The 14,446-nt window shown below is 44.6% G+C and overlaps 1 protein-coding gene across 3 annotated transcripts in view; it reads right to left on the reverse strand.

The window, feature by feature from the left end:
• Nucleotides 1–420: 420 nt before the first annotated feature.
• Nucleotides 421–14,446, reverse strand: part of LOC121435118 (mitochondrial intermediate peptidase) — a 123,685-nt gene continuing 109,659 nt past the window's right edge. For all 3 annotated transcript variants that reach the window (XM_041634208.1, XM_041634207.1, XM_041634209.1), the window contains exon 19: nt 421–647. In XM_041634208.1, coding sequence (XP_041490142.1) covers nt 550–647 — 98 coding nt within the window. In that variant the 3' untranslated portion in view covers nt 421–549. The remainder of the gene's footprint in view (nt 648–14,446) is intronic.

Genomic DNA, 14,446 nt, shown 5'->3' on the forward strand with positions numbered 1-14,446 from the left:
TATGTGCTCACTCCCTGACTTTCAGTCAAGACAGCAAAGCTCGAGTTCACATCCTCCCAGTTCTGAGCCCATCAGTAGAGCCTAAACACCCTGGAAGATGCATGTCAGTGGCAATATTTTGTCTGGCTTCTTGGTTGCTGCAACTGACTATCCAAGACACTAGGACAGAGGTCTTAAGAAATGGCAGTCCTCCTTTAAAAAACAGGTGTGATCTTTTTGAGAACTCTTCAAATTGTCCTAACTTGCAACAATTTAGTTTTCTGCAGCGTTTCTAATGCATTCAATTAGACAGCAACAAGGCAGCAGTCTGGACACAGCACCAAGCTAGGAACACTGGTACTCTATAATCAGAAACTTCTATGGTTCACAAATAGACTAAAAAAAATGCTTAAGACACTGCCAAGCAGGTGAGACACAGCGTAATTGAAACACATTTATTCCAAGTTCCGTCAGTTGAAGGCTTGTCAGGGAATATTTCCTCAGTGAACTGAAGTTGGATGGAGCTGTTGTAGCTGTATGATCGAGATCTGGTGGCGAGCCATGCGTCTGCTATTTAGAATCCATGAAGAAAGTTTCAAAGTCCAGATTCAAGTCAGAAACGAGGGCGCCCACGAAGTCATCAATGGAGGGACACTTCTGCAGCATGCCTGCGGCCAAGCAACAGGAGGGTCAGTTAGCTCCAGAGACACCAGAGGCAGAACTGTGGCTTCTAATCCCACACAAGAGGTCATTACACAAGTCACAGGTAGCATGTGACCTGAAGCTGTTCCCGACTTCAAAACATCTGGCTAAGAGACTTAGGCCCAAATGCATTTCCCAAGCAATTCTGCTTCTGTAGCTATTACTGTCCACCGGGAGCGATGTTACCAGACTGAATTGTTGAGAACTGCTGACCAGAGCAAGCTAGGGTTTCAGTCATCTGATTATTGGTGGGGCTGCAAGCACATCCTGCACACTCCAAACCCAACGAGGCATCAGTTCTTCTGCAAAAATCTTGAATCTGAGTCCCTCCACATTCCCCAGCCCCAGAAGGGAAGACGTCTCAGATCCGCAGAATTCTGAAGGTCTCAAGAACCCGCCTCACCCAGAAGACGCCTCAGATCTGCAGAATTCTGAAGGTCTCAAGAACCCACCTCACCCAGAAGACAGCTGATAGACTCTGTTATATGAAGTTCAAAATGGGTCTGGTCAAAACTGAGTGGTCCAGTTGCTAAGCAATAGGGATAGGACATGAGGGAATATTCTAGAGAGATGGTTTTGTTCTCTACCTGGATAATAATTCAATGTTACTCGTGTGCATGAGGTAAATCTATTGAATAGAACAATGGTGATGCCTAAAATTTTTTTTTATCATTATTAAATACCAAATTCAACCTTGAAAACATACATGAAAGTAACATTATACAGATTGAACAGGTTATATTTAGAAATATATATGTATATACATATGCACATATGTATATAACAACAATGAAAATAAGAGGCCATGAATTGGAAACAGCAAGGAGGGGTAAAAGGGAGGGTTTGGAGAGAGGAAAGGGAACAGAGAAATGATGTAATTATATTATAATCTCAAAAACTAAACAGAAATAACTGAAAAATTACCAATAAAAAAGTACACTTAGTTCCAAACTTGTGCCTTTTAGGAGAGAGGTACAATTGTGGGAACCTACAAAAGTGTCTGCTGTCTCCCAACTTGACTGGGATGCAGGATGAGGCTGGAAGAGGGCATGGGGACAACCCGAGGCTCTGAACCAGAGCAGCAGAGGACCAGAAGAGGAAATCAACTGGGCAGGAAGGACAAAGCCTGAATGAACAACCACAGGCCAATGAGAGTAGCAGAGAACAGTCAGGTGATGTCGAGGCTGCAGTCAGCAGTGAGAAAGCCTGAGATGGCAGGGGTAGTTCAGGTCTACAGTCAGGAATGCACTCATTTACAGCATGAATAATAAAAACCCAGAGACAAATATTGGTGTTCAACCTGAAGATCAGAAAAGCAAAGCAACCAACTACCAGAGAGACGTTTTACCTCTACCAAATCTTCAGACCAAAGGGGCAAGATCCTGTCTCCTCAAATCCTCAGACTCCACACACCACTGACTTCCTGTCTCTTCCCCTTTATAGCCACATCACTCCTGTCTCCACCTCCCTAGTGCTGGGATTAAAAGTGTGTGATCTCAAGTGCTGAGATTCAATCTTGTGTAGCCCAGGTTGGCCTTAAACTCAGAGATCAATCTGCCTCTGTCTAGAGTCCTGGGATTAAAGGTGTGTGCCACTACTCCCTGGTCTGTAAAGCTGACTAGTATGGCTGCTTTGCTCTCTGATCTTCAGGCAAGCTCTATTTATTAAAACACAAATGAGTACCACTATCATCCCTTCTCCATGCACTGTACGCAGGGTGAGGCACAGGGAAGGAAAACCAGCTCCCAACATGCAGGATCTGCTAACTAGGCATGGCTGGCTGAGAACAATAATAGTATTTTCATTTTGAGCCACAGATTGTTTTTCTTCTCTTTCAAATTCAGATTTAAATAGTTCCATCGTGAGGAAACATGGACAGAAAATTGCACTGTGATGCGTTTGTTTGTACAACTGAAAGTCGAAGCATCATATTCTTTACAGGATGAAAGCAGACACTCTGGTTGCTCAGCTTTGCACCTTCCGATGCTGGCAGTGCTATGGGTAGAGTCCACCTGATTGGACAGCAGTGTACACACCTTCCCTGGGTGCCAGCTTTCTTGATGCAAACATGGCTTTCAATCAATTATACATTTTCTTTTAAAATCTGAATATTTCTATAATTATGTAACTGCTTATTTAAGATTAAATGACTGTAACTGTCAGGGGGTAAAACCATTTATTCAGAGCCAACCTAAACAGGTAAGGATGACCAACCTTTGTCTTTGAAGTGGACCAGTTCAACCCAACAACCTGCCAGCATCAAGGTGATCTGGTCTCATCCTCGGAACAGAGATACTCAGTACCTGCCCCGTGCCAGCTCACTGCCCTGCCCATCCTGCACCGTTCCTGCGCCTCAAAGGTGACTGTGGCAACAGGAGAGAAATACAAACAGCTCGGGTTTTCCTCAGAATAGTTTGTGAGGTCTGATGACTTCGTTTGAAATGCGACTGTTGAAGATGAAAGTGTAGAAAGGACTTGGGACTTGAAGGATCAGGAAGGAGCTTCTGGGCACACAGCAGCTCCAATCAAACGATCAAATCCAACACAGAAGGGCTTTGCAAGTATCAACATGAACCGATTCTACACAGAGAATTAAAGACAAACCCAATGTTTGAGACAGTTTCACAAATAAGAAAAACGAAAGTTGGCTCTTAGATATATGTCCTGGTTAGTTTTTTGTCAATTCAACACAAGCTAGTGTCACCTGGGAAGAGGGACCCTCACCTGAGACGAATTCCACCATCAGACTGGCCTGTAGTTGAGTCTGTGGGGCATTTTCTTGATTAATGACAGATGTGGGATTTGTGGGAGGGCCCAGCCCACTGTGAGCAGTGCCACCCCGGGGAGTTATCAGAAAGCCAGATGAACATGAAGCAGAGGAGCGAGTCAGTAAGCTCCCTTCCTCCATGGTCTCTGCTGCAGTTCCTGCCTCCGGGTCTGGGCCTGAGGTCCTGCCCTGACTTCCCTCCATGAAAAACTGCAAACTGAAGGAATAACAAACTCTCTTCCCTACCTGGCTTTTGGTTGGTTTTCCCTCACAGCAACAGGAAGCAAACCAAACACGTGTGTCTGCCAAAAAAATTGTCAAAAATGTTCCCTTTGTCTTTAAGTCTTAATTTGGAAAGGGTGACAGTAGCTCTGCAGGTTCTTAGGAGGCCCTGGATTGAGGAGAGTTGACAGCACAGCTCTCTGTGGAAACTACCATGGGGGTGTGGATGCAAGAAAGTAAGGACTGACTGTGTCAGAACTGAAGAGAAAAATAATAACGGCAAGAAAATAAGGTCAAAACTGCATTCAGACACACACTGTGCACCCATCCCAGCTCACAAAAGAAACTACGATATTGAGTCTCATATACCTGACCGTCTTTGAGGGTCAAGCAACATCCAATGACCATTAAGTAAGAATGTTCCAATTTATTTTTCTCATTTTACCTGAGAGGCAAATAGGCCAACAAATGGCAGTATAAGCCAGAACACTTGCATCCTTGTTGGTCTATTCTAGTACCTGTTTAACAACCTTGGAACACAGAGCAATTATTCTGGGTCTAACTAAATAAATTATGATATCAAGTCAATTCCAGAACTGATTGTTGCAGCAGGCAGGTTTCCAAAATGCTTCTTGTGCGACTACTCTCTAGTGCCTGCTACTCTGGGTTGAAAAGAGTGGAGGCAGAGATGGCTCACAGGGGTAGATGCAGAAGTAGAATGGGCTTGCTAGGGAAGAGCCATTCAAAATGGAGTGGGCACTGAGTGCCAGGCATGATGTTAAAAGCATTAATATCCTGGCTCTTTTTTTTTTTTCAGTGCATTTTTTTTGTCGTTGCTGTTGGTTTTTTGTTTATTTGTTTTGATTTTGTTTTTGTTTTTTGAGACAGGGTTTTTCCGTGTAGCTTTGGAGCCTGTCCTGGTACTAGCTCTGTAGATCAGGCTGACCTCGAATTCACACAGATCCTCCTGCCTCTGCCTCCCAGAGGCATGTGCCACCACCGCCTGGCTAAGTGTATGTTACTTTGAATGTTTTAAATTGAAATAGAAACCCCTCTTCCTGTCTCCAGCTCCTCCCAGTTACTCTCCACTCTCAAGTTTTTAGCCTCTTTTTCTTTTTTTGTTATACACATACATGTGTATCTGTATGCACAAACATACATTAATAGAATCTGCTGAGGCTGTTTGTGTGTATATGGTTTCAAGGCTGACCATAAACCAGAGACAGATCTCTCAAGCAGTGGAGAGGCCACCCAGTTCTCATGGTTCCTGTTGGTTTACTTGAATCCAGAACCCATATTCTGTGAGACAATATCCCTCCTAAAAATGCCACGATTAATGATTAGCATCCTTGATGTGTTAAATGTGTGGAGAAACCCTGAACACTTGCGACTTCTTGATGTTGCACGTGACCCTACATACAACAAAGCATTGTCCCAGCCAGAACACCCATTAGGTGTGGGCAGCCACACTGCTGCTCTAGAAGCACAATATGAGCAACCAACTGTGACTACCTCAAATGAGACCAGACAGAAAAAACTGGTTTGTGCTGGCTGGCAGAGCAGCAAGCTGGTAATGGCCACAATGGAACACTTGGGGGACTAGGAAGGACAGCCCACGATGCAAGGCCTTGTCCCATCAGGGCACATGTTGAATGCTTGTTTGTGGCTGGGACTGTCTTGTAGATAGGGAAAAAAAGCATCTAATTTTTCTGAGCCTCTGGGTATTTTCTGGATGTCCTCACGTATCTGTGACAAGTCCTTGCAGCATAAGCCTTCTGTGCTTGGGGGAATGTTACTTAAACATGCATCTATACCTCACCAATGAGGTATACAACACTTGTCCAAGCAAAGAGCATGCTGTGACTGTACATACACAATCTAGCCAGACATTTAAAACAGCCACACAGAGGTCTGTACTCTTCAGGCCCGTGAATGCTCTTCTGAGTACACAGCTAATGCTTCTATTTGCAAACGTGGTTGAAAGCAGCTGCCTGGCTGCTGGCATGTGTAAGCTTCTGAACCAGCCAGCCCTGCAGAGGCAGAACTTTGCTCTGGCTCCTTTACTAAGTGCCTGGGGTGAAATGGTGTGTGTATGGGTTAGAGAATGCAGGGGATTACCGGCAATTAAACACATTAGAATTCAGTTAAGCCTTGAAAGAGAAGTTAAAGAGTTATTTCTCCCCTTTGAATCTAGTTCATAGATTGTTCAACACCAAACAAAGAATAAATTAAATGTTTTTGGGTTTTGTACAAGTTTAATGAAAGACAAAGGAGGATCAGTGAAGAACCTCTAAAGAGAACCTGTGTAAGGGGTTTTCCACCCACTTGTTCATTTGCTTCTGATATTTATGCCAAAGAACCCAACGTGAACTAAAGACTAACAAAGAAATCACCTTCTATTAGGAGGATACTATTTATAAAATCCTGAGACTCTGTCTTACAGGATTCGTGAGGTTTAAACGTTGAGAACGCTCCTACTGGTGTCAGTTTGGGATGCTGTGAGAAATGTGACTTGTCATTACTTCTGTTTTTGTAGTTCTGGATGAGCTGAATCCAGGGCCCTTGCCTACTAGACAAGAGGTCTACCATGAGCTATATGCCTGGCTCAAGAAACACAAATGCCTGATCTTGGGACCCCAGACCCTGCATCAAAACCAGTGTCCCAGGATCTGCATCTTGCTCCAGTATAGAATGGCCAGCCCAAGAGACCAGAAGAGGACATGAGCCTGGAATAAGACGCAGCTGTCCTCAGCTGGCGGCTATTGTTGAAAGTTACTAGGCACGAAAGATGTGCATCTATTTAAACCATGGAAGAGCTTCCCAACAATAGGAAACAATCATAACCAATAAAAAAAAAAAACAGAATTGTTTGGAACATCAAATGCCAAGTTCTCAGAGCAAGGACAAGGTAGTTGAAAATAAACCTAAAATGGTCAAATAGATTTCCATGAAAATACCTAAAAATCTGTGCAGGGGTTGGGAAGGGCAGATCAGAGGGCACTGGGGAAGCCAGAGGCTGTGAAGACACTGCAGCTCCCTGTAAGGCTGGAACAGTGTTCTTATTTAGAAAAGAAAAAGCAGGAGAGAACAATGAACAAGAGCAGGCTGGAGGGCAATGGCTGGGTGACTCAAGCATGGAAGTCTAGAAACATTTCTTGCATGGTTTGTTCCTGTGTCCACCTGCTTGTTCTGTGTGTGAGAACTATAAGCAAACCTCAGTCCAGCAGGAGCTGAAGGGAGTTGCCACCCCATGGAAAGGCCCCACTGGTGAGCAGAGACACTGGGGGCCTGAGGGAGGAGTGCCATGAGTATTCACAAGTGATGCTCAGTAAAGTGGATGGCTGCTGCATAGGGGCCAGTGCCTCCGGAACTGGGCTCTCTGCCAAAACAGCAAGCTCCAGGTCCTGAGGGTGCCAAGAGCGTTCACTTCTCCACTTCTACAGCTTCTTCTGCATGCTTCCCCAAACACCTATTTTTCTTTAGAAGTCAGAGTTGTCTTTGTCACAAAGATTGCCAGTTCACAGGCCGGTTACAAGAGCTGACGAGATCTAGGAGACAGGGGAGTTTCAGGGCTGACTGTTGAGTGTGTTCTACATGCAGAGGACAATTTTCATCCAAATGATGCTGCCTTTCTGCTAGAAGAAGGTCCAGTGACAGGTGAGCGAGTTCTGAAGGCTAATCTGCTCCCTATCCCCACCCCATCCCATTCCCAACACAGGGCTCTTCTGGTCAAGGTAGGGAAGAGAGCGCCAGAGAGTGGCGGGAGACAGTCATCAAGCTTTGTCCAGGGGGAAATGGGGTGGGGTGATCTCCACAGACCATGGGTCTTCCTAGAATTGGTTCTTCGCTTATCAAGTCAGGCAAGGACATTTTCTATTTGTGGGCTTTGTGGGTGCAGGAGTAGTTTGTGGGGTGGATGTGCACTCCCTGGAGACAGAAGACCCTGGAGTTCTGATGGCCTGATACCAATCAGGAGAGGCAGTGTCCAGAGAGCAAGACTGCAGGACAAACAGCCCACCGGGTCGGCAGAAGAAGCACTTTCCACCTCAGCTGATTAAATTCCGGCAGAGCCGTCCTACTCGAGCTGCCGCTTACTTCGGGGGAATCTGGTGAACTGGTGGAGCAGCAAGCTCCAAAAGGAAATGACTGTCAGGCCAGCAGGTCAGTTCAGAAAGTCAACACAGGAACTACCAGGTAACTACAGAGGTGCTGGGCAGGCTTGGCGTGGGGCTGAATGGGACATTACCCAGCTTCCCATGGCATTTTGTGACTTAAGATGCCAGTCTAACTTTCTTCTATGTGGGCATTTTCTTTTGAAACACACAAAAGAGGAGCAGAGAAAAAAAAAATTGCATTCTTCCTTTTCTAAATACACTTTGGAGGTCTCCAAACAAAGCAATGCACACTGACAATACAGCGAGTATCTGGTAAGTGGTTAGTTAGCCTTGGTTGAGCAACTAGATAAGGACCTGTGGACCAGACACCTAATGTAGAGAAGCCTCCATCATGCCAGAAGCAAACCAAGGAAAAGCAAAAACGCAAGAGTTTAGTAGTCGCGAGGTTTAGGAAACTGGCTTAAGGTCACCTGTTTTGCTAGACTGTCACACAGTTAAATAAGGTTGTGTTTAATGCAGAAAAAAGACTACTAACTAACAGTAACCCTCAGCCTCCGGGGCTTGAAAACCTACTTCCCAGTTCAAGAGTTGACGGATGAGGCTACCCATTATTTTTGCACAAGCTGGGTTTCAGGATACTGCTCTATGATTAAGTGTTTAGGTTGTTACCACAAAACATATAATCACAAGCTAATTATCCAGCTCATGAATCATTGCTTATTTTACGTTTTTCTGATTCTTGCTATCAAAAATCTTGCTCAAAAAAAAATCAGATAGCTAACTACTTAATAAAGAAACAAAAAGATGTTACTAAAGTCACCTGATATAGCTATAATAAAAGATTTCTTATGAACACATCACTGGGGTGATGGGAAAATTCTAGAAAAGGACACTGGGGACAACCACACGATTTTGTAAACACTAACACTTTTGAACAGTAAGCTGAAATGATTAAAATGGTGGGTTTGGGGCTGGGAAGATACTCGGGTAGTTGCAAGCATGAGGACACAAGCTCACGTCCTCAGCATCCGCCTAGAAACTTGGAGCAGATACAGGTGGGTCCCTGGAGCTCACTGGCCAGTCAGATTTGCTGAATTGCTGAGTTTCAGGTTTAGTGAGAGACCCTGCCTTAAAAAAAAAAAAAAAAAAAAAAGAGCTGACTGCTGAGTGATGAAGACACCTACTATTGGCCTCTGGCCACTGTGCCTGTGCACCCCACCCCACAAATACACACAGTCAATCTTATATTATGTATACTTGACCACAGCCGAAACAGGAGAGATCAAAAGGGCTCGCTCCAATGCAGCACGTGGTTCATCCGATGAAATGCTAATCCAACATTACAGAAAAGGAGATTACCTTACAAAGATGCAGGAACTCTGAGGAGGTCTGAACATCCATCCGTAATACCATGACTAATTCTAAAAGTCCTCTGTAATAGTTAATGGCTACTTTTTATGCCAAAATAATTATATGTGCCAAACTCAGTTCAGACCAATTGGGAACTATAGCTACAAAGGCTGCCTGACGCCTGAGAGCTGTTTAGTGACTTTTATGAGATTGGAATTCCCATTCCAAGTCTGTCTCTCCCAAGCCTGGGGCAACTGTGTGGCTCACCTTCCCCACTTTGAAGTTTCTCCTTGATAGAAGGCGGTGGCTAACCCACACCTTTAGCTGAAGGTGGATCCCCACTATCTACCATCAGCTCCTGGGGAAATCAGACCGCCACCAGCAGTAAGCTGCCAGCAAGTCAAGTTCCTCTCTTCCTTTGAACTGGAGAGCTGCCTGCTCCCTAAGCTGCATGAGCATCCACCCCTGCTCACACGGGCTGCGTCTCGTGGAGTCACAGCTGTGCTCACGTGGGGCCTCTGAACTCTCAACAGATGCAGGCCCAGCGAGTACAACCTCACACGTGCTGTGTGCACACTAGTCAGGTCTCATTTCATCATCAGATATAATAATTCTACTCACAATTACATTTCTGGGTTACAAAACATTTTGCCTTTTGAAGCTGAATGTCTTCCCGAGGCCAACATGCCCACACACTAAATAAAGACACACCCTCTTAAAAAACCCAGCACCCGTAACCAAAGAGAGGCCTCAGCCTTCCTTGAGAACGCAGGTGCTCTCTTTCATTTCTTTCCTTCCTTAAAGCTGGCAGCTATTTCTGAGGCTATGCTGGGTGAATAACCGAATAAGCAAAAAGGAAGGAGTCTATTTACTTACCTATTATGCCAGGCTAGCATCCTCCTTTATTACTGAAACTATGTCATAAGCCCAGTGTTCCCAACTCTGGATCTGGTGTCATGGCACGTGTCTTTACTTACTCCTAGGTAAACTCTGTTCAAGAAAAGGAGGTTCCTACCAGCGAGCATGCTTCAGGAGCCACCTCCTGCATTCACACTTGGCATATCCGATTTTACTGTAAGGTCATTTCCCTGTAGGTAAGGCGAGAGAGGTATATCCTTTCTAGCTAGCAGACCACTGTGCAGACTGGTCTCTGAGAGCTCAACAGCATCTTTCCCAGCATAACGTATTTCTGATGAGGGAACTCAATTACCAGAAATTACAAAGGAATGAGGGGAAAAATACAGTGGAACATGCGGGCAGCTACTCCCAAGGCAAGGACTGCCTGGTAGAACCTGAAAAAGACGCTGAAGGAATTACCAGCCCACGCAAGGTGAGTCAGCTCTGCAGTTGAAATCCAAGTTCTGTCCTTGCTACTGGGTGACTTCAGGCCAGTGAATTACTAAGCACCCTAGACTGTTCAAAGAATTATTGCGACTGTTCTCATCACCTTTGCTACGTTTGTAACTCTCCCCTACACATTCAACTCTAAAAACATAGAGTCAGACCATTTGCTAAGATGCAATAAAAACACTAATGCTTGGAAAAATCAGTATACAGGGTATTTATTATTTTAATAAAAATCTCACATTAGTGTGAAATATGTATGAATATCGCCAATTTCATAATCCAAATTCATTATCATTAATGTTGCACCACACTACTCGAGAGACATACACTAGAAGACAGCCTGTGACGACTGTCGGACTCTTCCTACTCCCGTGCTCTGTGGCAACACTTCCAACAGGAGGTGGCTAGCAAAAGTTAGTTTCAATTTCTTTTAAGAAGAATTATTTTATTTCTAATTATGCTCATGTGTGTGTGCACTGCGCTCAGGTGCCTGAGGAGGTTGAGGAGTTATAGGCAGGTGGGAGCCATCTGCCATGAGTGCTGGGAATCAAAGTCGGGTTCTCTGCAAGAGCAGTCTTTGCTCTTAAATGCGAGCCAGCTCTCCAGATGCCAAGTTTCACTTCCTAAGCTAAACTCTTCTCTACAGGCTGAGTACCCTGTGGGAGGTGATGTTCCAAGTGTTCTATTGGTGTATGCCCAGCATCAGTCCACTCAGAAGCTCAAGGCCTCAAGAGTACTGGGCAAGCAAACTGTGACTCCAATCAGAGCTGCAGGCAAATGACACCAGCTTTTCTAATATTACTGTCCATAATGTACAGTCCCAACCTCATATTAAGAATGACATCTGGTGCCCCTCAACCAAAGAACAAATAAAAAAATGTGGTAGGTTACACAATGTAATATTACACAACTATAAAGAATAATGACATCTTGAAATTTGCAGGCAAGTGGATAGATCTAGAAAAAAACTATACTAAGTGAGGTAACCCAGACCCCAAAAGACAAATATAATATGTACTCACTCACAAGTGGCTTTTAGACATACAGCAAAGAAAAACCTGCCTACAATTCATAATCCCAGAGAACCTAGACAACAGAGGACCCTAAGAGAGACATATATGGATCTACATAAGAAGGAGAAAAAGACAAGAGCTCCTGAGTAAGTTGGGAGTGTGGGGGACATGAGAGAGGGTAGAGGAGGAGGAAAGGAAGAGAATGGAGAAATATGTATAGCTCAATAAAAACAATAAAAAGAGTGGCATCTGGGAACTGGGCACAGTGGTACATACCTTCAATCCCAGTACTCCAGAAGGAGAGGCAGGCAGATCTCTGTGTAAGAGAGACCCTGTGTCAAACTCCACCCCCCAAACAATACCATCTGTGGCCTAGAGAGATGCCCAGTTGGTAAAATGCTTGCCACAAAAGCATGAAGACCCGAGTTTATTCCCCAGCACCCATGTAAACCCAGGTTTAGGGCCATGGGCTTGTAGTGCCAGCACTGGACCGATGGGCACAGTGCATCCCTAGGGCTTGCCAGCCAGCCACCTTAGCTGGTTCAGTGAAAACCCTGTCTGCCTCAAAAAGTAAGGTGGAGACATGATGAAGGAAGACACTTGGCCATGACCTCTGACAAGCCCCTGCCATGTACACCCTTACACACTTTTACATTCACAAACATGTTTACACACACATACGCACAGAGAACATCATGCGTGCAGACTATTGTTAATGTTTAATGATGTTCCCACTAAATAATCATGGCATTAAAATATATTATCTATGTGGTATTTTTTAAATGTACATGTATCTAACCACGTTTTAAACAAAGAATTTACTCTTATTGTATGTGCACCATGGCACACATGAAGAGGTCAAAGGACACTGTGTGAAGCTGGTTCTTTCCTTCCACCCTTATGTGGGTTCAGAGTATTGAACCACCAGGTCTACAAGGAAAGTACCTTTACCCACTTGAGTCATCTAACCAACCCTATCCATATATTTTTGAGAAATAATTTCAGTTTGTAGTCTAGACTGGTCTTGAATCTGCAATAAGACAGAAGTGCCTTAGCCACTTAAGTGCTGGGGTTATATACATAATGTCTGGCACTTACATTCTTTAGAGGACATAATGAAAAAAATTGGTATGTTTTTCTGGTTCAGTCTGTTGGCCAGAAGTTATTTTATTGGGGCTTTCTTGGTTCTGAAATAAGATAAACCCAGACATTTTCTGAAATGTTACACAATAGAAGGGCTTGAGTAAATTTATATCTAATAGAATATAACAGCATCTATAATTCAGAAGAAACTATCAAAGGAAGCACCAACCATTAAAGTAGGAAGTGACAAGTGGGTTGACGAAGACAGGGGTGAGGGTGTAGCTTCAGGAAGGCAGTAGAAGGGGGCTGAGCCAACCAATGCTAGACTACTCCACACAACGGTAAACCAAGTGCCACTGACAGTACTACTGACCAGCTCTGAAGGACTAGGGCAGAGGCCAGACTTCATCACACCTGTTTCCATGACTTATGCACCAATATACGGCAGATCCAGGATGCTGTACACAGTACACTCTGATTACATCATCAGCCTTTCTGTGGAGTGAGCCTGCTTCCAAAGTGTTGCTGAAAACACAGCACAGGAGCTCTGACACCCCGTGGCAGGAGCTAAACCCTATGCCCTAGGTTTAGTATGGAGGTGCTCGGCTGTGCTTCAGAAATCTAGAGAGCAGCAGCGATATGCTGTGAGTCTGTGGTCTTTGCTCTGTCTCTTCTCTGAGGCTATTTTATAATCAATACTGTTCCACTCTGTGGGCACAGGCACTGCCTGAACTACACACAACAATTTACAGAGCATTTGCAGGTAAGCAGTTCAAGCTCTAGCAGGGCAAAATGGCACATTCATATAGTACATCCCATGCACTTAGGGTGAAGCAAATGAGATGCCAACTGGGTGGATCTGTGAGTGCAGATCACTGGCATACTTACCTATCAAGTGCAAGGCCACAGGCTCAAGTCTCAGCAATGAAATGAAGTAAAATTGGTTAATGTCAGTTACAGGGAGTGGCATATGCTGGCTCACACCTGCAATCCCAGCCATGGAGAAGCTGAGGAAGGAGGCTACAGAGTGAGACCCTGTCTCAGAAAAACACATAGCTGCTCCTGATTCCGACTCAGGGTCCTTTAGTTATTCCTGGGGGTCCCTTTCAGTCTTTCCAAATTTTGCCCATCTCCATTCCTTTGTGGTTCTACCAAGGCTCAGAACCTCTATCACAGCTGCTATACTAGCCCTGGGACTCTGATAGGATCCTTTATCCTCTTTCCTGTCTTCCATTTCAGTGTCTCAATACTCAACCCTTAGACTGGCCTCAGCCTGCCTGCTGCCCCTCCTCCCAGCCTATCTCCATCCTCCTGGGATGTGGGCTGTTGGTGCAAATCCAGGGTTCCTCTAGTTCTTTCTTGCTGTTCCTCGCAGCTTTCCTTTCTAGCGCATCTCCATTCCGTTGTGATTCTACTCAATGACCTGCTCTCTACCAGGGACCCCATAGCCGCCACACTTGGGTGGGACCCAGGGACACCACAGCTGCTACACTTGGCTGGGACCCAGAGTGGGCAACAGCAACCAAAGACTAGAACTCCCACCCAACAAAAATAAGACTGGCTGTCACACCAAGAAACACTTCAAACATCATAACTCCAGATGCTTAGACATCAGCACACATGTCACCAACATAAAGAACTGAGACCACACCTCCTCCAGAACCCAGCAACCCTATTGTGATAGGCAGTGAAAAGACAATTTACCAGACACACAAGACAAGGACGTCAAAACAGCCATTATGAATATATTCAAGGACCTTAAGAGAATTATGAATAAATACCTTCTTTAATGAAGACTGAAAACAAAAACAACTGAACGAAATAATAAAAACATTTCAAGACATGAAAGTAGAATTTAACAAAACAAT

This window comes from Microtus oregoni, unplaced genomic scaffold, assembly GCF_018167655.1.
Source record: "Microtus oregoni isolate MIOR12 unplaced genomic scaffold, Mior012 000045F_ref0000178, whole genome shotgun sequence".
In the NCBI taxonomy this organism is placed as follows: Eukaryota; Metazoa; Chordata; class Mammalia; order Rodentia; family Cricetidae; genus Microtus; species Microtus oregoni.